This window comes from Chroicocephalus ridibundus, chromosome 1 (genome assembly GCF_963924245.1).
Source record: "Chroicocephalus ridibundus chromosome 1, bChrRid1.1, whole genome shotgun sequence".
NCBI classification, from domain to species: Eukaryota; Metazoa; Chordata; class Aves; order Charadriiformes; family Laridae; genus Chroicocephalus; species Chroicocephalus ridibundus.
The window spans coordinates 213,115,860-213,143,560 of NC_086284.1; the positions used below are offsets into that span (position 1 = coordinate 213,115,860).

General features: G+C 47.2%; 1 protein-coding gene across 2 annotated transcripts in view; it reads left to right on the forward strand.

Moving 5' to 3' along the window:
• The window catches only part of CCDC3 (coiled-coil domain containing 3), a 46,595-nt gene extending 18,899 nt beyond the window's left edge, over positions 1–27,696 (forward strand). For both annotated transcript variants that reach the window (XM_063323610.1, XM_063323611.1), the window contains exon 3: positions 25,135–27,696. In XM_063323610.1, the coding sequence (XP_063179680.1) occupies positions 25,135–25,410 (276 nt within the window). In that variant the 3' untranslated portion in view covers positions 25,411–27,696. The remainder of the gene's footprint in view (positions 1–25,134) is intronic.
• Positions 27,697–27,701: the final 5 nt, after the last annotated feature.

Sequence of the window (27,701 nt, forward strand, 5' to 3'; positions counted from 1 at the left end):
AAAAAGTATTTTTTCTGCTCATCTCAAAAAGGTTTTGAATGGATTTGGCTTGAAGAATCAAAGTAATCATGAATAAAAAAAGTCACAGTACTCTTGAAGAGTTTTGTTTTCATATTGGTCTACATGCTGTTCTAGTGAAGAGGAACTTGGTCATGGAGTGCCATTGGGGTGGAGAAAACACATTTTTACCTGGTGTGGCATCATGCCCATTGACTGATGACCTCACCCTTCAGAAACTTCACAAAGTGAAATCCAGAGTGAATTGGAGTCATGCATAAGGGAACTTCCTGAGAAACCACCAAGAGAGCGCCCAGAATTTACAGGTTGCTTCAGCATCGCTTTTCCTCTGCCGATGGGCCACAAAGAAAAACTGCGATACCAAATCCAGGGGCTGGAGTCCTGCGTAGAAGCTTGCTCGTGGAGCTCTGGGTGCAGCAGTGGAGCAGGTTCCATACCTTCAACCAGGTATCTCTTCTCAGTGCTTTTCTGGAGGGGCTTCTCCACCTGCTCACAATAACAGGATCCAGAGGAGACCAGCCTCATCCACCAAAGGTCAGCTTTTATCGGTACCCCTCCCCAGCACAGTACTGGCTTTCAGAAATTCCCAGGAGTTCAGGTAAATATTTGACTACTGTTAACCAGGGCAGAGTGACACGGAGAGGATGCCAGAAAAACCCGATGAACAGCTTAATGGCTGAGAGTTCAGGTCTGTGAAATCAGCAGAGGTTCATCAAACACAGGAGTCTCACCCAATCTCTGGTCCTGGAGTTTTTGTGTTGGAAACCAAATCATCTGCTTGGGAGGCCATGCTCCTGACATGGGAACAGTGATATAGACTACTCATAAAAAAAAGCCACTGCAAATTGTGGCCATAAGAGAAAAATACTGAAGAGCAGTGCAGTTTGGAGCTATAGGTAAGCCAAGGGGGGGCTTTTGATAACTGTTACTTCATGGCCCCTTGTCTGTCATTTGCCTAATTTCCAGGGGGAACCGAGTAGGAGAATGAAAGTCTCCATTCACGACCGCATTTATGGCTGTTTCAATTTTCTGGGATGACATGCTCAGACATAGTCGCAAGCAGCAAACCGGTGTGGCATTAATAAATCAAGATGACTCATGCTTCCTGGTGTCTCACGCACAAATGTTTAGAGGGGGAAATACAACAGAAGATAAGAGTAGGAAACCAATTTTCTTAAAATTATTCTTAGAAGCTTCCATCGAGGTGAAATGCGGGGGTGAGTTTCTTCAGTTAATATCCTTGAGCCAAGCAAAGCCAGCTTCCAAGCAGTCCATGAGATGAGTTAGGAAGGCAGTGTTAACAAGGGCTGACTTTAGTGGCCTGCCAGGGATTTTCACAGGCCCTTTTGGGTTGGGAGCTCCCTTCCAGCTCCTGTCCCAGCCTTGCCTTCTAAAATCGGCAATAAACTATTTCCCATTGATGGTAAAGAAGAAGAAAGCAAGGAGGAAGGACACAAAGGCCATGGATTGAGAAGAATGAGCATGATGTGAAAATCAAGTTGCCTACGTCTGGTGCCTGCACCCCGTCAGTGGTGACCTGGGAGGGTACGGGCATCAGTACCTAACATCTGGTTATCAAGTGAAGGTGAGCTTCAGAGCTGAAATGGCCCTCGCCGCCTGCTTGGCTGCGAAAGAACTGAAATAAACATATTGCACTAGGGTTTTTTTCACATACAGTAAAAGACTGTCAACATTCCAACCTCCCTGCCCCCCAACAACCAAAAGCGCCACGTACCAAGAGATATCTGAAGCAGATATCTAGGGAAGAATGTAAGAGGAGGGTAATGATGTATGGTGGTTCCTGCTGATGCTTTCCCAGCCTCCAGTGTTTTCAGGTGAAGGACTCTCTGTGGTGAAGTAATTTCCATATATTTAATTGTTTCTATATATTCAGTGACTTTCAATGGATGAAGCTGCCCAGCTCCTCTTGACAATCATCACTTTTTGGTTGCTTTGAACCTCGTTCCTACTGTATCATCTGATACCCCCGATCCTTCTGCTGGAAGATGCTGTCAGCCTCTATTTACTCCCTCTACGGCACTTGTGACTGTATAGACCTCTATCCTACGCCCTCTCATAGCACAGGACTCAAGGTTGTAGACCGTGCTTGATGTCTGAGCCTCAAAAGAGGTTGTTTCTGTCCTATCCTGGATGGGAATCAGCTACCACAAACGCTCTGCAATGCAAGTCCATGAGAAAAGAGGGAGTAAAGCCCCTTCCCTGACTGTCTGGGACCTCCCACTGCTATTGCCACAGGGAAAATTCAAAGTTTTGCCTAGACTGTTGGAAGTGCCAACAGGGAAAGCAAATATTTGTGTGTAAGACTTAACCCCAAAAAGATTAAGTGCAGATGGATGTCAATAGTGCCAGCAACCTGCGAGAGAAAGTGAAAACTGAGAAGGACGTAAAAACAGAACGTGGTGCGGGAAAAAAAAAGAAAAAAGAATAAAATGCAAAACAGATTAGAAGCAAATGAGGGAGAAGGAAAATTTCAAAGGGGCTTTTTGCTTTCCCAAAGAAGGGCAGCATGCAGACTAGCAAGAGGAGCACTGCAGCAGGGCTCACCCGTGTTAGCAGCTCGGGAGGCTCCCGGGGTGAGCACGAAGTAGGGAAGGGGTAGGAATATCAGCATGAGGACTGCAGCTTGGTGGGATGCTATGTGGACAGTAGATGCCTTTGGAAATCGGGAAGGGTCCTCGAGGTGGTGAATATCTTGCATGGTCTTTAGTTCCCATCTCTTCAGCTCTGGAAGTCAATTGCTAGCTGGGGAAATGGTGATCCATGGGAAGAGGTTTGGTTTTGTGAAGCTTGGCCCACGTTCTGTGGGAGGAGATCTGTGCAGTTTGGAAAGTATCCATCTCAGGAAAATCCTAAGCGGTGGGGCTGTCTAGACTAGTCAGGAAGGTGTGAACAAATAACCAGGGGAAAATAGAAGAAGAAGAAAAGAAAGCGTGATTCCTCACCTAGAATTAAATTAAGATGTCAGGAAAAAAATGAATCAAAGCTTCAAAGGATGCAAACAGAAGATGCTCTTAACTGAGTTCGTTCTAATGCTGTGAAACTGGTTAACAAGGAGGGGAGATCAGACAGGCCCGTCGCTGGACTTACATGCCGCTGCTGGAAGTGGGTGGGGAGATGTGTGATAGGAATGTTACAATTAATTATTATAAATCTCTTCATAACGACCGTGTGGGCAGCATGCAGGTGTGTGTGAGGACCTTGGCAGCCTGACAAAAATGTAATTATCGGTTACAGAGTTAGCGGTGATACAGAAGCAAATGTTCTTCAGCGCTTTGTCGATCAGCAAACTGGTAATTAGCAATTGCTAGAGGCCACTGTGTTTCTCCAGAGAGGAAAGTAGCACCTCCTTAAACACCTGGATGTGGCGTGGGTGGGAGCACAGAGGGGAGTGTGACTTACCTGGGAGACTGCAATTACAGCGAGGATTTCCTGACTCGGAAATCAAAATCAAACCAGAACTCTTCTGCCTTAAATCCTTTTTTTTTTTTTTTTTTTTTTGACCTGCAACTGGAAATAGGTAGAAATATACGTCCATTTAATCCAACTTAAATACAATGGCTTTTTAAACTGAAGTATATCATTAATCTTTAATTTACCAGGGGTCATGATGGACTCCCCATCACTGAAAGAGGGGTTGGATCTTTTTTCTTGGAAAGATACGCACCTGCTGAGTTCATTTGGTGACTTGCAACAATTTTGTAGAGGAAGTCAGATGTAATGGCTTATTGTTTGTGGTTGGACTCGATGATCTGAAAGGTCCCTTCCAACCTAGACAGTTCTACGATTCTATGATTCTAATCTCGTTTAAACAGAACTGATTTTTGTTGCCCCCATTGGCCTATACTGGACCTGAGCTTTCAGCATGTTATTTTCTAGCTTGGCTAACAGAAAACTTGGGGTTTGGGGCTATATGCCATGTAACAGAGAATTCAGTGTCCTTGCCCCAGAGCCCATCCTTAGTGCTTTGTTTCCCTGGGGCCTGTAGGAAACCTTGTACAGCTGTGCTCACAAAGAAATTTGAGCAACCTGGTCTAGTGGGAGATGTCCCTGCCCATGCAGGGGGGTTGGAAGCAGACGATCTTTAAGATCCCATCCAACCCAAACCATTCTATGATTCAATAAATCCCAGCCACAGGAGAGAACAAGAAGCAGCCCTAAAAGCAAGGTCAGAAGCTGTCCAAGGCATCCTTTTACCACGCTAAGCTATAGCTGAAGAGTCAGGGTGAGAAAAAGCATTGCCATATGGAGACTGTCTTCTAAAATCACTTCAGGACAGGAGCCTTTTAGAGTTCCCCATCAAATGCAATAAAACATGCTGTAGAGCAGCTTTAAAAACAGGGGGAAAGGAAGGGCCGGTACCTCTCCATCACAGCAGTGACAGCCAAGTAGTGCTTGTCAGGCCTGGGTTCCTTTAAAAATGCGTGCTGAGCCCTTTCGCACCCTCAGTGCTGTTTGCTGAAGTAGTAAGGAAATGGGAAAGTGTCCAGAAAACTGGTTCAACTCAGCTGACACCGTGAGGTTTGAAAAAAGGAGCAGGAAGGAGCTGGAGGTCTGCAGCAAGCTGCTGACCTGCCACCGGCCAGGGGTGCAGTGATGCATCACGCTGGTCCTGCCGGCACAGCCCCACGTTCGGACGTGTCCAGCAGCTGCTGAAAGGGGTGCTGGAATAACATCTGCTCATGGCTGCTACGGGGTTTCTTTTTGGCATCCTGAGGGAAATAGGGAGAGGGATTTTTGATGTTGCCTTCAGGAAGCTTTTGACTTTGCTGACTGCAGGGAGCGAGAGTGCCCCATAACACCGCGTTGCCTTTGAAGACATGGAAAATCCGTAACAGTGAATTGATTGTATTTTGTCAGAGCGGAGCAGAGCTGTGTCCTCTTCCTCTGAAGTTCTGCAAGCCTCGCAGATGCTGTGTGTGAATTAGTTGTGTGCTGTAATGCATAGAGTGGTTTAATGCATAATACACACAGAGGATGAAGACGGAGGAAGGCCCATCTGTGCTTCCTACAGACATGCTTTGCATGGCCATTAGTGTAACTTCATTATTTCTTAACCAGGATTTTTAAAGTCCAGGCAACTCTGCATCCACTGTGTCACCATCCATGATTCAAAACTCCGCTCAGAACTGATTAGGTATAACTGCATATAAGCCCTTGCTATTTAACACAGGAGGGAGTTGATACTAGAAGATACTTAACTATCTTTTCAGGTAACGTAGAATTTATTACAGGATTCCTCCCTTTTCCTCTTCCCCTGTGTACGATTTTGTGTCGACTTCATGAACCGTGACTCATACGTACAAAAATAAAGCAATAAATGAGTTTGAAATCTGAAGTCACTTTCAGAATTTTTTGGATAAAAGCGGCTTTGTTAGTTTACTCTACCTTGATAAGCCGTAAAGGTGGAACATTGCTTTGTGAGGTCTTCTTTCACCGCTCTCTGAGTAGACTTGGGTCTGGGGTTGGCCAAATGAAGAGGCAAAGGGCTGCCTGCAAACCCTAGGAGGAGCCTGAGCTTTTGGGTGCAGCCCAGTGATTGAATCAACTGGTGTTTATGTTGGATTGTCCCTATAATTGTTTCTTGATTATTGCTACATATGTGTAAGTTTTACTCTAATTGTCTGAAATGGCCTTGAATAATTAAGCTTTGAGATGCGTGGGAAATATTCCCTCAGCAATCAAAGGTGTACACGAGGATGTGGCATGCATTTTCAACAGTCGTCGCTAAATTTAAGTATTCAAATTAGTGACGTAAGACGTGAGTTTACATCTACCCAACAATGATACCACCAATTTCAAAAGGCACCTGTAAGCTGACATGTGGCTGTTGGACAAATGGCAGTTTCTTTAGCTGCTATTGCATTACTTTTGATCTCCTTTCTGTCACCTTATCCAAATTACCACCTGATCATGTAAGCAAGTCTTCGACTCATTGCCTTGAGTCTATAGCAGAGCGTCTCCTCTGATATGTCACTCCCTGTCCCCTCACACAAAGCAAAAGGTCACGGCAGACTCAATTTCTTGGCATTTTGGAGTAGATCTGAACATCTGTGGCTTTTACTGAACTCAGTCCAGCTCCAGTCTCATGGTGTACACGAAAATCATGTTCTGGTTGTGTCGCAGGGTCTTACTTCCCAACTGGAGTATCAAAACGGTTTTTTTGCTGGCTTTAAGGTGCAGACAGTCAGTAGCAGAGCTGGGAGGCAGTATGGGGATCCTCATATCTACTCACTTCTTCTTACTTCTAGACATCTGCCTTCCTTCACATGTAACTCTGAAACCACTTTCCCTGTCTCTTTGCCTGCATCTCATGTGCGGTATTTTGGGGAGAGCTCATTACAGCCAAGCTCAAGTGTAGCCAGTGCTTAGTTACAAGTGCAAACATATCATGAACGTCTGTCTTGCATTAGGATCTTTCCAGAAGGCATTAAAACACAGCCAAGGTGGCTTCATGGGCTCTGCGTTGTCCCAGCACTTGTTGGTTCAACTGTTCTTAAAAAATGTGGGAGTTTGGGAGAGTGTGGATGTCAGCACCGGTAAGGATTTGCAGTGTGTCAAGTAGAGGGAAACAGGCGGGTTATTTTAGAGCCAAGCCAGCTCTCTTTTTCGCTTGAGCTTTCAAGTCAGACTTCAGGGAGAGAAATGTAGCGAGCTCCAGTGGTAGATGTCTCTTTGGGGAGCCGCCAGCTGCTATTTCTGAGTTACAATTGGATTACACGGTCCTGGAGCCTCATTGCACATTCATCACCACCTCCTGTCCGCAGCCGAGCTGCGAGGGGCCCCCACCAGCCCAGTGCCGAGACCTTGAGAGGCTGGAACCGGCCCCTCAGGAAGGATTGGAGGCTCTGCAATGGTTGTGAGGGCTACTGTTTTCTGAAGTTTTCCCAAGCCACGGGGCTCAGGGGAAACACCTGTGGGAATAGCAGCTGTCCTAGGTTTGTCAAGAAGTCATGTCAAAGCACTGCAATCTGCTTCATGACAGGGAATGAGCCCGATGAGTTGGAGGTTTTGGTGCACACTGAGTAGATTCCTCCTGGGGGAAACACAGCCAGGCTGCTCCAGGAACCCGTCTGCTGTGCATCAGCTCCTAGTGGGAACACAAAGGATCGACAGCTGGTCCTTCATACACCCCTTTCCCCATATATTTGCTCCTCCCAAACAGATCTAGAACTTCAGTGTGCAGATATATACAGAAGGAGGGGAGATTTAGATGAGATATTAGGAAGAAATTCTTTACTGTGAGGGTGTTGAGGCACTGGCACAGGTTGCCCAGAGAAGCTGTGGCTGCCCCATCCCTGGAGGTGTTCAAGGCCAGGCTGGATGGGGCTTTGAGCAGCCTGGTCTAGTGGGAGGTGTCCCTGCCCATGGCAGGGGGCTGGAACTAGATGATCTTTAAGGTCCCTTCCAACCCAAACCATTCTATGATTCTATGATATGTTCCTCTTGCTCCAACTGACTTGCTAACGTGGATGTAGCTGACAGCCCCAGACTTTTCACAGTAAGTCTCACCCGAGACCTTGGCTTTTGGACACCCAAGTCTTACCATGGGTTTCTGGCACACAAGGTTACTCATCTCCGCTGCCTCTTTTCTCTTCCCTTCAAGTTGGTCCACAGGCAGAACACAGAATGACAGAATCACAGAATGGTCGGGGTTGGAAGGGACCTCTGGAGATCATCTAGTCCAACCCCCTGCCAGAGCAGGGTCACCTTAGAGCAGGTTCCACAGGAACGCGTCCAGGCGGGGTTTGAATGTCTCCAGAGCAGGAGACTCCACCACCTCTCTGGGCAGCCTGTGCCAGTGCTCTGCCACCCTCAAAGGAAAGAAGTTCCTCCTCATGTTTAGATGGAACTTCCTGTGTTCCAGCTTGTGCCCATTGCCCCTTGTCCTGTTGCCGGGCACCACTGGAAAGTGCCTGGCCCCATCCTCCTGACACCCCCCCTTTCAGTATTTATAAGCATGCTCCAGCCGCTTTACTGCCCCAGGCACAGGTCAGGCCATCACTGCTGCATTGGTCTGACATAACAAATGTGGCAGAAGGGATGGAGGAGTACAACATTGCCCATGGCTTAGTGAGGGATTTCTGTGTCCTTTTCCTGGGAGACATGACCGTAACACCATCCAGCTGACCAGCATTGAACTGAATAGCCTCAGAACACCAGGACAGCCAGGTATCACATCAAGGCATTTGCTCTGAAGTTTCCAAAAAGCTTGATGCCTCGAGAAAAACAGCTTCATGGTCCATGGTCAAGTGCAACCTCTGCCTTGCTCTCAGTTTGCATTCAAAGCATTTCAGAGGCACAGGTTCATCAACATGTTCACCAATTTTTAGTAAGCGGGGGCTGAGTTTCTGCTTTCTGACAGCTCTGCTCAGTGGCATATGTTCCTGCCCTTTCCTTCTGTGCAGGGATGGGTCTCCTCATTTCCATTAAAAACCTCCATAGTGCGGAGTCTCCTTTTATTTCGGCACATATCAAGAATTACTTCGTAAAAATCACTGAGGAGGAGAGTTGGAATTATCTTCAGATTTTATAACTTGGCTAAAAAAATCTGGCTGCAAGCTAAAACTTGACACGTAAGCCCCAGCCAGGAAATAATTTGGTTTCTCTCCTTCCATCAAAACAGCAAACAACTCCTCCCCCTCCCAAACACTTGCAAATTTCTCAATGGAAAAAGGTTATTTTAGGAAGGGATTAAATACAGAAATGTTAGTAAGTGGCAGGATTTCTAGGGTGGGGAGCGTATGGAAGGAAAAACACTTGAAATGATGCAATTTTTTATGAGTTTTTGTGCTTCTTCACTTGAAATGCCTCACGAATATCCTGAGGGAGCAGTGTAGATCACCAGTTTCGTTCTCCTTCACTAACACTGGCTGCTCTGAGAAGTGTAGGTGCTGTATGCCAGTGCAGCGATGTACATATTAACAGGATTAAACAGACCGAACCAGAACTGAGAGATCTATCTGGGTGGGAATCAGGTTAAACAGATTGGTAATCCAGTCTTTCCAGCTGAGCTTGTGTTGCGGTTTATGTCTATTAACCTTAAATCACATCTGGTTGATGGAGAAAGTCCTCAAATACCTGCAGGAAAGGGTCTCGACCAGTCCCTCCAGAGGCTTTGTGCCCTGTTCTTGCTGTGCTCTTCCACACTCGCTCAAACTCCTATTAATTTCTGTCCTAGACGAAGAGTGAGAATAAATGTTTCCTTCCCTTCCTGTAAAAACCGCTTGTATGTTCTTCTGCTGGCTTTTCTGCTGGTTTATTGACCCTTAGATCCAGAAGAATAAGAGGTGTGGCCATTGGCATGTTGTTGCCCAAATGTTCGCAACCGTTTTGTGCCTGTTGGTAAACGGTGCCTAAAGAACGGTTGGTTTTGTAATCCATGTCCCGATGAAAGCGGTTGCTGGAAGTTGTCCCTTCGGTCATACTTGAAACCTTTTTGTCTTGGGGCTAGAACACCTACCCGTCTGCATCCTCCGCTGGGTACGTCTAGAGCTGAGCAGAAATATGAACATCCCCATGCCCTCTCCAATGCCCGTTGCCAAGTCGGTGATCATGCACCAAGAAGAGGGCACAGCTGTCCCATCTTGATGGCAGATAATGACATGACCATGTTTCATCAACTAAGAAATGGCCCAGGTTTTAGCTGGTGAGACACCCTTGAGCTCCCAAAAGGAGGTGTTTTCTGGGGGTTGTGAAATGCGAGTCCACTGTTTCTTAGTCCTTTTCAACCTACCGGGCACTTGTACAATGCCACACCACTTCCATTAAGGTGAGCGGGTCTGTCTTTGTAAAAGAGTTTACAAATAAGCATTAAAAATATAGAGATAATAATCATTATTTCATGCCACAGAGATCCCTCTTTTCCCAGTGCCATAAACTTCTGAGACCGAAGCCTTGGGTACATCACCTACAGCTCATTCTCTTGTCTTCAGTATCTGAGGGAGTAAGGGTTCAGGACTGCAGCACATTTAACCACGTTACCCTTCTCTTCAGAGAAAACATAAACTTTTTGTAAGTCATTTAGACACATGGGGACATTTCCAAAAGTGTCCAATGGTTTCGAGTGGGATCTGCGATCCTCCCAGCTTTGAAAATTCCTCCCGTCTGTCATGAATGTGACACAGCACATACCCAAATCCCAAGGATATCGCTCACGTACCTAAACCAAGTGTCCGCAGGGCCAGGATTTTCCCCTTCTTGGATAATGTTCCCCTTTAATAATTTAAATGCCTTGTTCTGTGACACACAGAGATGCAACTTTTATATTACAAACTTGTGTCGACTAAACCCCTAATTATTGAAAGGTCAACAAGTCATGAGCGCCAGTGCCAGGCAATTTATCTAGAATCCTTACTGGAAAATGGGTTTCCAGATCGCTGGAGACAAGGCTGCAGTGGCAGGCAATGCCTAGCAGCATCTTTCACAGAAAAATGTGGTTTCTGGGCTCGTACTCTGAATTTGCACAGAGAAGCGCCGAGACCATTCTGCATGCGAGTGAAGTATCTGACCGCGAGTCTTGGCACCCCTATTGCTCTTGTCCCCACACTATCCAGACTCTGAACGTACACCTTTCTGGTTTAACAGCTCAGAAAACTCTGTACATCACAGATATCCTGTAATCCCCATTTTTGGAGGCGGGGAATCGAAGCGCAGAGAAACTAGTTCTCACTGGGATTGCTTTTCCCCTAACTGATTATTGCCCTCTCTGTAGTGGAGACATCCAGTTCCTTTCCTCTGATTAGTGCATTCATTTTATCTGCCCTCTTTGATTAGGTGTGAAGTGCGCGTGTTGCTTAATGAGAACAAGCTGTTCAGATAATGCAGCTCAAAATAATTGCGATTTTGCTCTTCCAAAATTACCATTGCCAAAAAGACAAGGAAAGTGTCCTAGTTAAGGGACTAGACTGGAGCCCAGGTCCTGGCTTCCTCTCTGTAGGTTTTGGGGGGTTTTTTGTCTTTTTTTTTTTTTTTTTATTGCTGTGGTGTTAGGCAGTTCTTGTGGGGTTGTGCGGATGGTGTCTGGTGCGGATACTGTGATTGCGACCGCAGGAGGGGTGGGGGACAAATCAGAGCATCTTCTCTTCAGGGCTGTCCAGATCCTGGCTCTTGCTATGGCTGAAGTGATGCAATACAAAGCTGGTGAAAGTATAGATAACTTCTGTGTCAGAGAAACGTGAGAAAAGCAAAATGAATATCCACAGAAGAATTTCGGGCTGATAGAGAAAATTAATTTCGTGATCAGGTTTAAAGACCTCATACGCACATGCATACACAAAGGGTAACACAGACTGGGACAGAGTGTATCCTCAGCAAGTTCGCTGATGATACCAAACTGGGAGGGGTGGCTGACACTCCGGAGGGCCGTGCTGCCATCCAGCGTGACCTGGACAGGCTGGAGAGCTGGGCAGAGAAGAACCTAATGAGGTTCAACAAAAGCAAGTGCAAGGTCCTGCACCTGGGGAGGAAGAATGCTAAGCACCAGTATAGGTTAGGGGTGGACCTGCTGGGAAGTAGTTCTGAGGAGAAGGACCTGGGGGTCCTGGTAGACAGTAAATTATCCATGAGCCAACAATGTGCCCTTGTTGCCAAAAAGGCCAATGGAATCCTGGGCTGCATAGGGAAGAGTGTGGCCAGTAGGTCGAAGGAGGTCATTCTCCCCCTCTACTCTGCACTGGTGAGGCCACAACTGGAGTACTGTGTCCAGTTTTGGGCTCCCCAGTTCAAGAGGGACAGGGAACTGCTGGAGCGGGTCCAGCGTAGGGCAACTAAGATGATTGAGGGACTGGAGCACCTCCCTTATGAGGAAAGGCTGAGAGAGCTGGGACTCTTTAGCCTGGAGAAGAGAAGGCTGAGGGGAGACCTTATTATGGCATACAAGTATCTAAAGGGTGGGTTGAAGGAGGGTGGTGCCAGACTCTTTTCATTGGTTCCCGGTGACAGGACAAGGGGCAATGGGCACAAGCTAGAACATAGGAAGTTCTGTTCAAATACACGGAAAAACTTCTTTACAGTGAGGGTGACAGAGCACTGGAACAGGCTGCCCAGGGAGGGTGTGGAGTCCCCTTCTCTGGAGATTTTCAAGACCCGCCTGGATGCAGCCCTGAGTAATGTGCTCTGGACAATCCCGCTCTAGCAGGGGAGTTGGACTACATGATCTCTAGAGGTCCCTTCCAACTCTGAAGATTCTGTGATTCTGTGACTTATGGGGATACATTTGTGACCTGTCCCTAAGTATTTGGCCAGGAACAACAGCAGATTATACAGGTAAGTGCAGACGACAGCAGGATTTTACAAGATTTTACAGAGCACGGGGCAGTTATTCACAAAAGAGCCAAAAAGCAAAGTAGCGCGTGATTGCAGTGTAGCTCAGAGGTTATCACCATGTGCTCGCTGTGCGGTGGTGTGGCACTCGCTATGTAATTATCTCGCTCCGACACAATTATTAATTTAGGATTAAACAGTCGAGAGGCACCATCGTAACATTAACCAGCGGTGGAGTGCGTGCTCTATAATCTAGATGCTTGCAGGGAAGAGTTCACCGCAGGGCATCTGTCAGGTGTAGCTGTGGCTGCAACCCTCCTCCTCCAGAAATCAGGCTGGAGAGGGGGCTCCAGGCTTGCGTGTATGGGGAGACCTGACTCACGCTTACTTTAAGACCTTATTTTCCATGGGTGTTGTAACCAGTCCTGTGTGAAAAGCATTTCCCTGTACAAGTACGTTGTGCAGCATATGATGGGTGTTGCTGCTGCTGCTGCTGTGTGTATCTGAAGGACGGCAAAGCAGCAGGGAGAGATCTGGGCCATTAAATATGACTTTCCATTTCAACTATGGCTTATATTTCTCTGACTCGAAATTTCTACTGAGGATTGAGCTACTGGCTCAGGAACAGGACCCTATCTGAGGGGTTGCACTAGAGTAAAACAGCAGCTCTTGACTCATAGAAACAGACGTTAATGCCCCGAATGATTAGGGCCGTTCAAGCACAGGCAAGCAGGAGGGTGGTCCCCTAAATACCATGTCTCTGCACCTTGAAGACTGGTTATTTGCCAAACCCTGCCATGCTCAGAGTAGCCTGTTGCCCATTTATTGCATCCAGGGTGGTCTGGGGCCCTTTCAGGATTTACAGCCCACGCAGCAGCCGGGGTTGTGGACAGGCTGCTCTGAGCTTCCCGGTGGGACGGGAATATCTCTGAGTAGCAGCGAGCTCCCGTCAGCCAGATGTTAGTGCTTGGAGCTTGTTATTCAGAGCTGCTGATTAGTCTCTCAGGCGTTTTGCCTCCTCGGTTCCTTTCTCCGCGCGCTGACGTTAGCCAGAGAGCGCCTGCGGGTCGCAGATGTTTGTTTTTCCATCCCTTTGTCTTTGCTTCTTCAACCTCGCCGAAGCTTTTCCACTTCACCGCTGTGGCAACCGGTGGCACTTCCGCGCTTGGACAAGGGCTGAGCCTGCTCCTCTGCCGCGCGTGTGCCTCTTCGTCACCGCTGGCTCCGTCACCTCTCCCAAGGCTTCTTGCCCGGGGCAGAGCAAACAGCTTCTTGCCGAGGTCTCCTCTTTGCTCCGGGCTTGCAGAGCAGCTCGGGAGCTGATGCAGATGCCCTTCGTCAAGCCGCTGTGCTTCATCCAGCCTGATTTCGATGCTGCTGCCGTCATTTCCCTCAAGGTTTCGCAGATCTCTTGTTGCTTGCAGGGAAAAGCTTCGTTAGAGCCTCTTGTCCTGCTCCTGCCATGGCAGGGGCGTCTCCGGCTGCGTGCGTAAGCATGTTAAATAAGTATGGAGTTGTTTCCATACTACTCGGCTCTGTTTTAGTGCCTGCTCCCCTGCTCTAAATTAGTTTCTCTGACTCATCCTCTGAAGGAATTTCTGTCTCTCCATCGACTGTGGAGAGAGCCCAGAAAACCAATGTTTCCTACCCAGCATGTAGGTTAGATACATGAAGCAGGGTGGTGCAAAGACTACCCCAAGGGACCCACCAAGCACAGATAAATACACGTCTGAGTATGCCCTTTGCACACCCCTCGCTTTCCCGCACCCGCAAAGACTTGAGAAATGAGGTAAAACTTCTCCAGCAGTTCCTACAGACGCCCAGGAGCGATGCGGATGCTTCTGCTTCCCAGCCGTGCTGGGGGACGGCAGGTTGCTCCGGGGCACCTGCCTTTGCTCTTCGACATCCAGAAGCTTTGCGCAGCAGCAGTGCAGGCTCGGGGCTTCCAGCTGAGCCTGCAGCCAAGGAAATCCTATCTGTTTGTAAAGGCAGCTCAGCTGCAGCAGCTTCTGTGAAGTATGAAGCCAAGATGTCCAGAGTGGAGGGATTTATAGGGGAACATGACTCTTATAGATGTTGCCATTAACTTTAAACATTTGCCTTTCTCAGCCGGGGTTCTTCTCCTGTGCCTGAAGCTTCCCGTAGGTATGATGTGTTTGCTGGGGAGGCGTCATGGACCCCACTTAGGGTAAATGTCCCTGTTTCTGAGCTTTCTTGGGAGGCGGCATTTCATGCTTTGCAGTCACACTGTGGTCGTTTACAAATACCCATCCACCGCCGGCTGGGGTTTGCTCTGCCTCTCTCTTTCCCCGTTTTGACTTAGAGGTGACAGAGAAGCGAAGGTTTTTTCATATTATATATAAAATATACTTTATTATATATTTACCGATCCCACTCCTTCTCTTCTCAGCAACAGAGGATGTGGGCACTGAGCATTTGCAGTCTGAATCTGCCGGGGGGGGTACACGGGGGTATGGCATTGCCTTACCTACAGGAGGTTTTGAATTCATTAAGCCCTTAATCAACCTTGTTTCACTGTTTCCATGTGCCCCCCCCCCATCCTCTCACAGCCCACACATCCCACCTGTTATTTTGTCCCCCTAATAGCTATATTTAATCTAAACCTCAGCCTGCAGACATCCGCACAGCACCTGCCACACCGGAGCATCCATCACCTCGGTTAGGGCCCCCAAAGAACTCCTACGAGTTGTAATACATCAGTCTGAAGTAAACCATACTTAAAGCAAATGCCCCAAACCGGGTACAACCCCAGTTTAAACTAATGTTGTTGTCATGTCAATTAATGTTGGTAAAGATTAATACGTTTCCACACCAGCTGATGCTGGTTCTTGGCTTCAGCGGCACCTGGGGATGCTTTATTTGAAGGTGCTGTACTCCCTTCGCTGCTGCCCTGCTATAGGGTGCATGCTGTGTATTGAACAGGACCGTTAAATCAAATGAAGTTTCTAGGAGCTGTTGTAACACAAAGCAGAAGTCAGCTCGTTCAAAAACCAACGCCGACACTTCAATAAATAGGAGCAAAGCGTCTGCTTTGCTCCGATCAGCAGTTTCTCATTTCCCTGCCTTCCCATCAGTGAGAGGGAAGGACACAATACACCGTTTCTGGGTCTTGCTGGTTTTATCCCTGCCTCGGTATTTAATTAATTTGCTGTGTGTATGTGTGGGGGGAACGGTGACCTAATCCTATTGAAATACAAGCCAAGTAAAACAAGTTTAGATGGAGACGCGGTCACCCACAGAAACTTTCAGTTGGGGAACAATACGCTTGAGGTAAGGTATATTGGCAAAGTAGTTTTAGGCATATCAGACCTAATTAGTTTTATTGTGATAAGAGTAATACTAGGTGGGAAAAAGCTGAGTTGGACATTAACGTGGATAGCAAGTTTTGGAAAGTTTGGTGGCTGTGGAAATGGAAAGTTTCTGTACAAGTGAAAGAAAAAAAAGCCTCTTACAGAGACTTTTGAAGCCCAGCTGAAACTACAACCCTAGCTCCGAGACAGAAAAAAAATTAAAAAAGAAAAAAAAAAAAAAAGCAGCAACTCCGTCATTTTCAGCATTCAGGCAGGGCAAACTGCAGAAATCTATGAAGCAGCCTGTCTTTTAAGGTAGACTTAAAACCACATTTGTCCTCGGCACCTAAATTGCTTCTAGCAACAGCGAAAACATTTTGTTTTTCCTTACTCAAAACATTTTCCTTTAAGCTCAGCATAGCTGAGCCGGGTAGTGCACCTTAACATTCAGTGTCATTTACCTATAAGTAAGCAGCTTTGCCCGTGCCTGCACCGTGTACTCTCCAGGAAGAGGACAGAGGTGTATCAGGAGTATCTACCACCCATGCGTGGTACCTAGAAGGAACCACAGCAGATGCTGCATTGCCTTGATTGGTATTTGCAATTTATATCTTGCAAATAGCTGTGCTGCGAAGTCCACGAGCCATCTGCCCCTGCAACGAGCTCTGGACACCCCCTGCAATAGGGGTGGGGAGCCAGGAGTTGTGTCCTGGCTCTCCTGTCTCTGCTTTTGCACGCTATGGAAGCGTGTGCCACCCCACGGTTCGTTATTCCACTGGCCACCCTGAGTATTTTTGGTGGAAGTATTTTTGGTCAGAGAGGGGTGACGTGGGTCTCAGCAAAGAGGCTGGCAGAGTGGCAGCACCTGTCCCCGGGGACTAAACCCCTGGGATGGCTGTAAGACCCTCTGGTTGCCCCAACCTTGACCATCCCAGTCAGTGTGCATTGCCCAACCTTAAGCCGGGAGCAGTGCCAGAGGCTGGGAAGCTCTGGGAAGTGCGGAAAGCACAAGTTATGGGGCTGGTGGGGCTGAGCGCCGAGCCCAACGCTCAGCAGCTGCAGCCAGGCGAGGAGGAGGACGGCTACTCCTGCTAAACCACTTAGACACGAGACTTCACTGCCGTTCCCCTCCCAGATCCACCACTGCATTCCTGTGGCATCTTGGGCGAATCGCTCGGAGGAACGTTTTCAAAGGAAACAAGGCAAGAACGGAGTCCCTCCGCCTCGGAGCGGCAGGGAAAAGCAGCTGGCTGGATCTTGGTGTGCCTCCCTCGCTGCCTGCATGGTCAGCGAGGAGAGGAATGGGACTTGGAGATGCCCCAGAGTGAGGTCCTGCCCTCTTGATTTATTTTTCTCTTCCTGGAGACCTTCTGTCTGCCACTGCCTGGGCAGGGAAATTAGGGATTTACTGTTGGGACTGACTTATCTGCTCACTTGGCACAAGTGAGGTGCCTGTGGTAGGCAGCCTGGCTCACACCCTACACCTTTTTTTTCCCCTTTCCTGTCTTCTTGATCAGTGTGGTTTCTAGTCTTCTTAAACCATAGCCTTTTTTAACTTGGCAAGTATAGGGAATAAGGTGTTGGTCCCTTCCTGGGTGACCAATCCAAGAACCATGGAGACACATTTCCGCCTCTATCTCTAATCTTGGCAGAGGGAACTGAGTGTGACTGTCACCTGGTATCAGCTTGTAAACACTGTTCACATTTTCCAGGTTCATGGGCCCTTCTCAGCTGCTCAGGAGGACATCAGGGCCAAGTATCAGCCAAGATACCTGCCAAGATACAGTCCAATGCCTGCCCTTGGCAACAGTTCTTCGGGTGGTTTTCCACCAAGCGGTGGTTAGATGGAGATTGGAACAAACAGGGCTGTTTTTAAAGACTCACGATTCCTGTGGACATGGATTTGTGTCCGTTTCCAGGGCAAGGTTCTTCCGACTCCAAGAAAACTATCCATATACCACTGACAGGTGGTCAGTGATGCCAGCTGCCATTTCATGGGATTTGGGGTGGGATCCATCTCAGTCTGAGCTAGTTATCTAGACAATGGAGAGGGGTCCCCCAGAGTGGTCCACCCAAGGTAGGTGTCTGAGGTACGGCAAGAAGTCTGACCTTGGATATGCCTATTCCTCTCCGATGATGGTTGGGAAAGGTGAGACGACTTGCCTCGACTGGCTTCATCTTAGGAGTTTAAAGTGAAAATCTGCTTTTCGTGAGCAGTGAAATGGGGAAGAAAAGCATCATTCGCAGTGCCAAGACACTTTGGGGTGGGGGTAGCCTGGCAGAGGCTCCCTGCAGGCAGTGCTTCATACCCCGATGAAGTCCCCATCTCTACTATTTTGAATTAACTTGAGACTGTGCCACAAGCCTTACACCTCCCACAGCAAATGCTGACCCAGCGGCCAATAAGATAACTAAGATAAGAACAGCCACAATTATTTCTTTCTACATCCAGGTCTTATGTTTCTTGGTGATCCATATGAAGTCCTGGGGTGAAATCCCAGCTTGTCTCCATTAAGGCCAGTGATGCTGGATGTGCCCTCGGGACCTCAATTTGGTACCTCTGAAAGGTGCGGTCTTGCAGCAAGCAGAGGGGGTTTAACCCAGCACTGCCATCCCCCCCCCACTTCCCTCAACATGATGGTTTAACAGTGCTGACAGGGGCTTTTCCACACTTCGGCAGGAGTGTTAGTCTTGGCTGAAAAAGTCACAGTAACTGGAGGTTAAGTCACTCCATCCCAAACCCAATACCCTCAGCTGCCAGACTCCTCCTGCTATCCTTTGCCGCACCGTCCGTCTTTCCATCCAAGAAGCTCGCTCCCACGAAGCCTGCCCAAAGGGGCTGAACAAAGGGAGAAAGTGATGCTCAGAGTCTGAAATGTGGCCACGGCAAGGCAGGGATCAAAGGGGACCTCCCTGCTCAGGAGAGGTGAAGATCATCTGCGTGAGCTGTATCGTGTCCTTATCAGCTTCCCCAGGGCACAGGGCCTTTCCTCTTGCTAAAAGCACAGACAGGGTTGGGGAAATAAATCCTGGTGGAGTTAAAGAAAAATAAGGAGCTACGATTGGCTCCCGGGCCCCTTGAGAGAGGGTTCATGAGTTATTGCTGTGCTGAGGCAAATAGAACTGGAGGTACGCACTTCATGCTGCGTGAAGTTTCTGTTTAAGATGTTTTATATAATTTGAACAGCGGTAAAGCACAGAGCAGCAAGGCAAAGTGCAGCAAATGCAGACAGTTTTTACCTTTTCTGCAGAGCAGATTTATATCAGGGAAAAGCAAGAGGAGAGCGGTGGGGGGATGTGGTGAGCTCGCTGGGATGCAGTGCGGAGGAGCTGTGCAGGAGCCGTGCTCCCAACCCGCAGTGCTTGGGATGCATTTCCAGAGAGAGACGCCCTCATTTCTTCCACCAGACACTCCCAAGAGGCTGTGGTGGGGTGATGATGGGTCTGGGATGCTGAAGGAGTATCCCAGCCAGACACTGCTCCAGTTAGCAGTGTGGGTCAGGAGGAAGATTTGAGGACAAGAACCCAAAGTGACCCATGCCCAGTTCTTCTAAAAACACATCATGTCCATGCAGAGATCAGGTTGTACTGCCACACGTTTAAAGACATTCCTACAATCGTCTTGCCTGATGACACCCTACCTCTAAATGTCCAAAACCAATCTGATGTGAAAGGTATTTTAAGGAGACCTGAAATGAAAGACTTTTAGGTAGTGGGCTCCGGAGTTTTTTAGCCATGCTGCCCAGAGGCCCCATGCAGGAGGAGCTACCTAGAGCTCAACTTTACTCCCTTTGATAAATGAAGGGCAAGACTTGGGTGGCATTGCTGGATTTTGAGTGACTTGAGCTCTGTAATGCTAACTTCAGCCATTTATGGACAATTTGTAGTGGATGAACACTACCATGGCACCTTTATCCATGGGGCATTTTCTAGGCACTGTCCCATTCTAATGAAGCTTATAGAAGGCAGGTGTGTGTGTCAGTCAGACAAACGTACATACGCATCGATTCATGGTGTTTGGTAAAGGACTCGCATGCCTCTAATGTGATGGTCAGAAAATCAGTTTGATTTGTTACGGTGCTGATTTGTTCGGCAGATGGACAGATTTTGTAAATCATCTAGATGTGAAACTTAAAACTGGGTACATTTGTGACAGGGTGTTTCAGACAAATAATCAAGTATATTTAATTTGTAGTTTCACAGCTGTAGGCTGTCTGGGATAAATCCTAAGGACCTGTATGGTTCTTGCTGTGCTACCTTTCTCGCTACATCTCCTGGTACTGCTCTGGACTCGAGTTCCATCACTGCTGAGGATGCCTTGCTAACAAAACTGTGGAACAAGCAGACATGCACACAGAGATCTCCAGAACAAACAACATTTCTGAACTGTGAGTCACTGGAGAGTGTAACTTTTGAAGGAAAACTAGAAAAGTAACCCATAAGATTTTCTGAGGAGCCATTTCCTGGTCTTTCCTTCCATTTCCAAGGTCGGTGGGCATGTATGCCATGCTACGTGCGGCATTTTGTAGCTGTTGCTTAACTGTCTGTTGTTGATACCTTGTGAGAATAGCAGTTGTCAGTTATCCATCCTTTCCCATCCTTTCCTTCAATGGCACCAAGTGGAACTGGGTCCTCGGTGACTTACCTTGCCGGATGGAGATTTCATTATCCCTTAAATATCGCATAACCACCCACCTTCTCTAGTGTACCTGGCACGGCAAGCTGTGGTGGGGAACAGGAGCACAGGCCATTCCCAGAAACAAAATCCAGTTCTCCGTAGCTTTTAGCAATGCCTTTGGACTAAGGTCTGATCTTGATGGTCATCAAGTGCAAAGTGTGCACATTTATGGGTGTGCGTGAGGCCAGACAAAATGAGGTGTGAAATTCCTGTCTGTAGGTATGCTCCATAGGAACGACTGCGCGATGCAGGGGTATCTCATCTGGCTGTAAACAAGAGGTATTCAAGTAGAACGTGAACCGAGGGCTGGTTAACTTCTCAGCCATTTGTTCAGCAGCTGGGTTAGTTATGCAGGCGGTGCTGAGCTCTTAGCTGTTGCAGTTACACAGTTCTCAGCACCAGTTCAGACATACCTTGGTTGCACCCATGTGAACTGCAGCCCTAGCAGTACCAGCAAGGGTAGGACAGGACCCACATTTAAACGTCATCCTCACTGCAGAGCTCTGTGAAGAATGCTGTTTGTAACCAGCTGGTGAGAATGTGAGGACTCCGCCTTGTTATTTTTCCCCATGCAGAAGGAGGAAAGAGTTTATTTTCCAGCTGGTAGTCCTGCCACTGCAGGCAGGCATCCAATTATCAAGCTGGGCTCTTCCTATCGCCGGCCCTGTTGGTAAGCAAAGTTGTGTACGTCCGACAGTAGCTCTGTTTATTATAACTGTGTTCCAGTGGTCTCTCTGGAAATCTTCAGGTAATTTAAGCACTAAACTGTGGGTTTCAGACTGGAGAGTGAAGACCTGGAAGGGCATAAGCAAATGAGCTGGTGTTGCGGATGGAAATATTTGACATGGTTATTGATTTAGCAGAAATTCAAAATTTATTGATGATTTATAGAATCATAGAATAGTTTGGGTTGGAAGGGACCCTAAAGATCACCTAGTTCCACCCCCCTGCCATGGGCAGGGACACCTCCCACTAGACCAGGCTGCTCAAAGCCCCATCCAGCCTGGCCTTGAACACCTCCAGGGATGGGGCAGCCACAGCTTCTCTGGGCAACCTGGGCCAGTGCCCCACCACCCTCAGAGTAAAGAATTTCTTCCTAATATCCAATCTAAATCTACTCTCCTTCAGTTTGAAACCATTACCCCTTGTCCTGTCATTACACTCCCTGATGAAGAGTCCCTCCCCATCCTTCCTGTAACCCCCTTTAGGTACTGGAAGGGTTTCTAAGGTCTCCCCGGAGCCTTCTCTTCTCCAGGCTGAACAACCCCAACTCTCTCAGCCTTGAGGCAGATCAGGAGGTTGAATTTTAGCAGCACTTAATCATTAACCAATTAAAGGATTCATGAGATGATGTAACAAAATAATTAAACAGCAACTTCATTACGGATTCAAAAATGACAAGATTCACACTAACTTGCTATGAGGTATCCCAAACCAATACACATGCATATAAGCACAAATGCCCCAACTCACACCACCCAAGGGATCGCACGGACACACATGAGTTTTTAACTGCTAGGACCAAAGATCCCTTCGCAGCGGGCGACTCCAATGAGCTGAGGGGTGCCCCTTTTGATTTTTGACCTTTTTGATGGGTGACCCTTTGGGTTGAGTAAGGTATAAGAACACCCACACTCGTTAGAGCTAATGTGTATATTAGAGACACATGGAAAGAGAGATGCTAGCCTATAGTTAAAATTTCCCTCTTCTCGAGATTTGGAGTAAATACTCACAATGCATCAGCATTCCTCAGCCGGAGATAACTGAGACTCCAGAGCGTTGACTCGCCCTGGCCTTTTAACCCTCGAGGTGTTCACCTGAGCAGCATCCTAACTCAGGGGAGATGCTGTCCACAACCCGCTGCAATCCAGAAGAGCTCAAAGGGTCTCACTAGAATCACTACTTATAGGGTCCGAGATAATTGACTTTTGTCAGGTACTTTTCCACTCCGGCCCAGCTTGGGCTGTGGGATATTTTGGTACTTTCCAGCAGTTGCGCAAGCCTAGAACTTGCTAGATTTTGAAGTTCCGGTATCACCCCCCTCTCTTTGAGGGAACTGGGCATGTTTAGTTTGGAGAAGAGGAGGCTGAGGGGAGACCTCATTGTCCTCCACAACTACCTGAAAGGAGGTTGGAGAGAGGTGGGTGTTGGCCTCTTCTCCCAGGTGAATAATGACAGGACCAGAGGAAATGGTCTGAAGTTGCGTCAGGGGAAGTTTAGATTATATATTAGGAAGAATTACTTTACTGACAGAGTGGTCAGGCACTGGAACAGCCTGCCCAGGGAGGTGGTTGAGTCACCATCCCTAGAGGTGCTTAAGAAACGTCTAGATGTGGCACTTCAGGGCATGCTCTAGTGGCAGAGATTGTAGGGGGTTTTTGTATGTGTGTATGGTTGGACTCGGTGATCTCAAAGGTCCTTTCCAACCAGAAAGATTCTATGATTCTATGATTGTCAGGAGTGATCAATTATTATTATTGTTCCCAAATGATAGGAGTCATGGGAGCCAGGTAGGCTAAAGGGTTGCCATAGCGTTCTGGTCTGTTACTCTCCACCCTTTTCTTTCTTTTATGTTGGACCATTATGTGTCTCAGGTAGCATTCTGGTCCATCGTATTGTTATGTGGCCCAAGTCAGGGGGGAAATCACTCCAAGTACCGAGTGGCCCAAAAGGGCAGAGGGTTTGCACCACCACAGCTGGCCAGGTTTTTGATGGTGTTTGAGAAGTTTCTGAGTGATTCTGTAGGGCTGGACTGCCTCTGCTGACCAGCCTCAAAAGGTTTGGGAGTGCCTCTGGGATGAGGCTGATGCTGTCCCTGATGTCTGCCATCAGACGTTGCCATGCCACCACCAGCCAGCCCAGACAGATGAGACACAGTTGGGTTTGCACAGCCTCACACTTCAGCTGCACAAATTGTTTCTTCCTCTGCATGGAACTCTGTCATACGCCACACCTATCACTGCATCAACGGAAAATGCAAGAAATCCCTCATGAAGAAGAGTTTCCACCTCCTGTCTTCCCAACAAATGTCTTTTCCTAACTCAGTGGTCTCCTTTCAAGCTCCTGCTTGAAGTTTTGCGAGGGTCTGGCAGACACAAAAGCCAAGAGGTGCTGGCTGTTTTCAAATAGCACTTGGAATGAGCTGTGATCAAAACCAAATTCCCTCCTTTTCAGTGCAATTTCTGGCCCTCATCCGTGAGCTCCCAGTCTCCCTAGCATGCATTTATAAGAGAACCCTTGTGAGAGGATGGTCGGAGCAAGCGTTTGCCTTTTAGCAAAGCCCTGCAGTGCTTTTGCGCAAGAAACAAGAGCTTACAGTGACTGCAAACAGTTGCTGCGTTTGTGTTGACTGGCCGTGGTTTTCGGGTGCTGGGGGTTTCCAAAGCAAATAAAATGTTATTCATCAAAGCGGGCTCCCTCCCCTACTTTCAGTTGTTGAAAATACTACAAAGCAAGATGGAAAGAAACATGTAATCCTTCATCATCACAGTGAGGATTTACTTGTTTATTTAGATTCCTTGTCTGTTCCAAATGTTCTGCCAGAGAAAGCCCATCCAGGCTCCAGGAGTGCTTGACACACGTAAAAAAAATTCTAGATGTATATAGGAGATAAATCCAGCAGAAGACACTGCCTTCCCTCACAGCTCACCAGTGCGGCAATCAGCTGAAAGTCCCACTTGCACAATAAAATATCTCAGGATGCTTTTCGTAGGAAAAAAAGGAAGGAGGTACGTTGCCCTCTGGGCGGAAACAGATTTCGATGGTTTCGATCAGAAACTTTATGGTGAGGTTGTCCTTGAGCCCCAGGCACCTGCTCTTTTTCTGCTTGCAAAATGTTGCCCAGGTAGAAAACATGGAACTCGGTGCCTTTGTAGTCAGTGAAACGAGAGAGTCGTGTTCAGAGCCTCCCTAGGAGGTGGAGATCACCCTCTTGAAGGGTGTCTCTCCCTGCAGACACTGCAGGGGAAACCAAAAGAGAGAGGAGTTTCACTTTTAGCCACTTAAAAGAAGGCAGCTGAATCCTGTCCCAAGTGGCACTGTGCATCAGGAGCACAACTCGTTTGCACTGAAACTACTCATCAGCCTTTGTAGCTGGTTTTTCTCATTCCATTCCTATTGCTGCACCTACAAACAGGAGGCAAGTCAGAAACAGGAGACCGTAAACATGGCAATCACATATAGCTGAGATGAGATAGACCTCTGGGTCATCCTAGGATGAGGTAGTAGAGGAAGAGCAATTGTTCAACAGATGGTTTGCATTTGGACCATCATCCAGCCCAGCAGGTTTGAACCCTGGGAGCTGCTCTTCTAGTAATGCCTTGGGTGCAGCACCTTTGAAGCCAACTCCTTTTTTTTTTAACCTAAGAACCACAGGCATGAGTGGACATCAAGAGCCTGATGTCCCTTCTGGGGGAAGAGCAACAGGCAGGCTCACGTCAAAATCTGAAGTTTCTGAAGGGCTGCTAAGCTGAATCAAATCTAGAATTTTCCAAAAGTGACACCCCTTGGCCTGAACTCCGCTTTCATACCAGAAATGGGCCAGCCTTCCTCCATAAATTCAATGTAACCTCAGTGGATTGGACAGGTCTGTCAAAACAGTTCATAAAAGTAATTGTGAATCACTAGTATCATTAAGATCTATGATTTTGGGTCTTATCTGAATACAGAAGCAAAAGAGAGGATTTTACTAAAAAAGGTTAAAAAAAGAATAGAACTTCTAAAAAAAAAGCATTTTACTTTTGAAGAGCTATGAGCTGTTTCAAGGAACATCTGAATTAATCCTTGCTTTAAGAAGCTTTTGTATAAAGCTCACCTGTTGCTATTTCGTTTCTGCTGTCCCCTCAGCTCATGTGCTCCTCGGTCCAGAAAGCCCTGTTCGAGGAGGAGGACAGAGTGAAGAAGCTGCAGCAGAAGGTGGCGACGCTGGAGAAGCGCAACAAGCAGCTGCGAGATCGGGTCAAGAAAGTCAAGAGGTCTCTCCGGCAAGCCAGGAAAAACACCAGGCACATGGAGCAAATGAACCGAAAGCTCAGCGAGAAACTTTCCTCTGCAGGTGGTCAAATCCCCTATATTAACTCTTTGAAGCAGGAGAACTCCCATGGTACCTACCTTAAAGTATAATGCAAGGGTAAGTGCTCAGGCCAATGATAATGGTGAATTTTGCCTGCATTAGATCAGGATCTGGCCCTCACACCTTGTCTACGCTGTGCTTCAAACCTTGCATGGGAAGTGAATCTGAACTTGCTTTAGACACAGTGCTGGATTAAACAGGAATGCAAACCGTGCTCGGCTGGGTGTTGGAAGCACAGCCCAAAGCCATGTCCTCACTGTGCTTCGTGGACATAGGCCCAGACCATGATCTGTGCCTCTTGGCCCTCACCCACCTCCACCTCCCTCACCAGTTTCAGGTTGTCTTTGATGAAAGTGCCAGATCAGCCCTATGGGCCATTGCAGGCACTTGACACAGAAAATCTTGGAAAGATCTGGTGCCTACTTACCTCCTCCACATGGGCTGGGCAAGCAAGGCCGGGGGGATATATGGAGATGGATGCTCTAGGAAGGATGCAGGCACGAATGCTCTTTGGTCCATCATCACCCCCAAGCTCTCAACCTCCCTTAAGCATGACTAAAGTCTACATCCAGTGTCTGAGCAAACTCTATGTCCGGGACACAGTCAGTTTGGGTCCCCCTTCAAAATGAAGCATAGATGTGCCCAAATTATCTTAAGAGCATTTCTAAATCTCCCTAAATATTCTAAATAAAATATCTAATATTTTTTATTGTACCAGGAAGTGCCTCAAAGGTCTCAGTAACTCCCTCAGGTGCCTTTATCATTGCCCGTGGAAGCCACGTCATTTTGGGACTGTGTCTAGGACCTAATCCAGCTCCTGTGGTCAGGAATGGACTTAGCCTGACTATTGATGGGTGCTGGATCAGGCCCAGCAGACAGTTTCAGATCCCGTTTTCAAGCAGGTTTAATTTACAGTGTGGACAAGGCTTCAAGTTTTGTAATCACTGTTTGAGGTACAACGGGGGTTGCTGGGCAGCCTCCCTTAGTTACACTTAGATACTGTAGAGACCACATCAATATCAACAGGGCATTAAAAACTAAGGTAGTTTATATATGTATATATTTTTAAATCCTATAGAAAATATTTTTATTACACATTTGATATAGTCTAATTTCTTAAAATATGAAGTAAATCCTGTTTCTTGGTTATCTCGTTAAAAAAAAAAAAAAAAGCCTGATTCTTGGTTATCTCGTTAAAAAAAAAAAAGCCCATCCTGTCCTTTATTAGACATTTACAGACTGAGTTCTGCTCAAGCAGCGTAGGTTAAGGCATCTGTGGCTGATAAAATTTTCAGCTGTGTTAATGTACCAGAGCGTGCCTTGGGTTTTGGTACTCAACCACCCTTCCTTCATAACAGCACTCCATAAGGAGAGAAAGATAGAGGAGTTTTTGTGGTTTTCTTCCCTTCTCAAAATAGTTTTTCTTACTCTGAGCATGAGACCGGAGTGCAGATATGCTTCGTGCTTTTCGACAGGGGCAGCCAGCCCTTGCCCAGCCCCGGGCAACACGGATAACCTGCCCGGGCTAAACGCGATTTGTACGAGGTGGGCTGATCCAGATGATCTTTAACATAGAGGTGAGGCCCTCAGAAATACCAGCGTGTAAACCACCGCTCTGCTCCTAACCCTCCACACTTTACCAGAGCGCTGCATGGTCTCCATGCTGTGTCTCAGCACTCAGAATACTCAAAATCAGAGTATATCCAGGCTACAGCCCTGCTGGACCACGCTTTAACTATCCTGCGCTAGGAAAAGCCCGTATCAGCTTTCAGCCACGAGCTTCAGTCCAAGCTGAACTCAGAATTTAAGCCTTGTGTTGGCTTTTAGGATGCTGCTGAGTTTAATTACCTTCCAGTTTTGCTCCTTTTGGAAATAAAGCTGCTTTTTTTTTTTTTTTCCCCTTCTTTCTCCTTCTCCTCCCCTCTTGAAATAATATTGGCATTTCTAAAGATTCTGACTCTTCCACAAGCTCCGCTGGTTTCAAGGGCTTTGCCTACCGAATCAGCACAATTTGAGTTGTTTTGTGCTGCAGTCAGCAATGCTGTTTCCTGAGAATTGCTACAGACCTAAGGCTTCCCTAGAAGCCAATCAAGAGATTTTTAACTCCAAAATTTAAATCCATAGGAAAGTAACTACATTTTTTTTTTCTTTTTGGTTTGTTTCTGGTTTCTAAACTGCTGTTTAAATAAATGAACTGGTTTTTTCTCGTATAGGTATTAAAAGCTTGTGTTTTCATGTTTTGTTAATAAAAATATTTCCTCTGGTATTCATTCATGTTTTATAAATGTTTGTATAAAGCTGAGAAAGTATAGTTAACAGAGCTACATCTTTGCTATTCTAA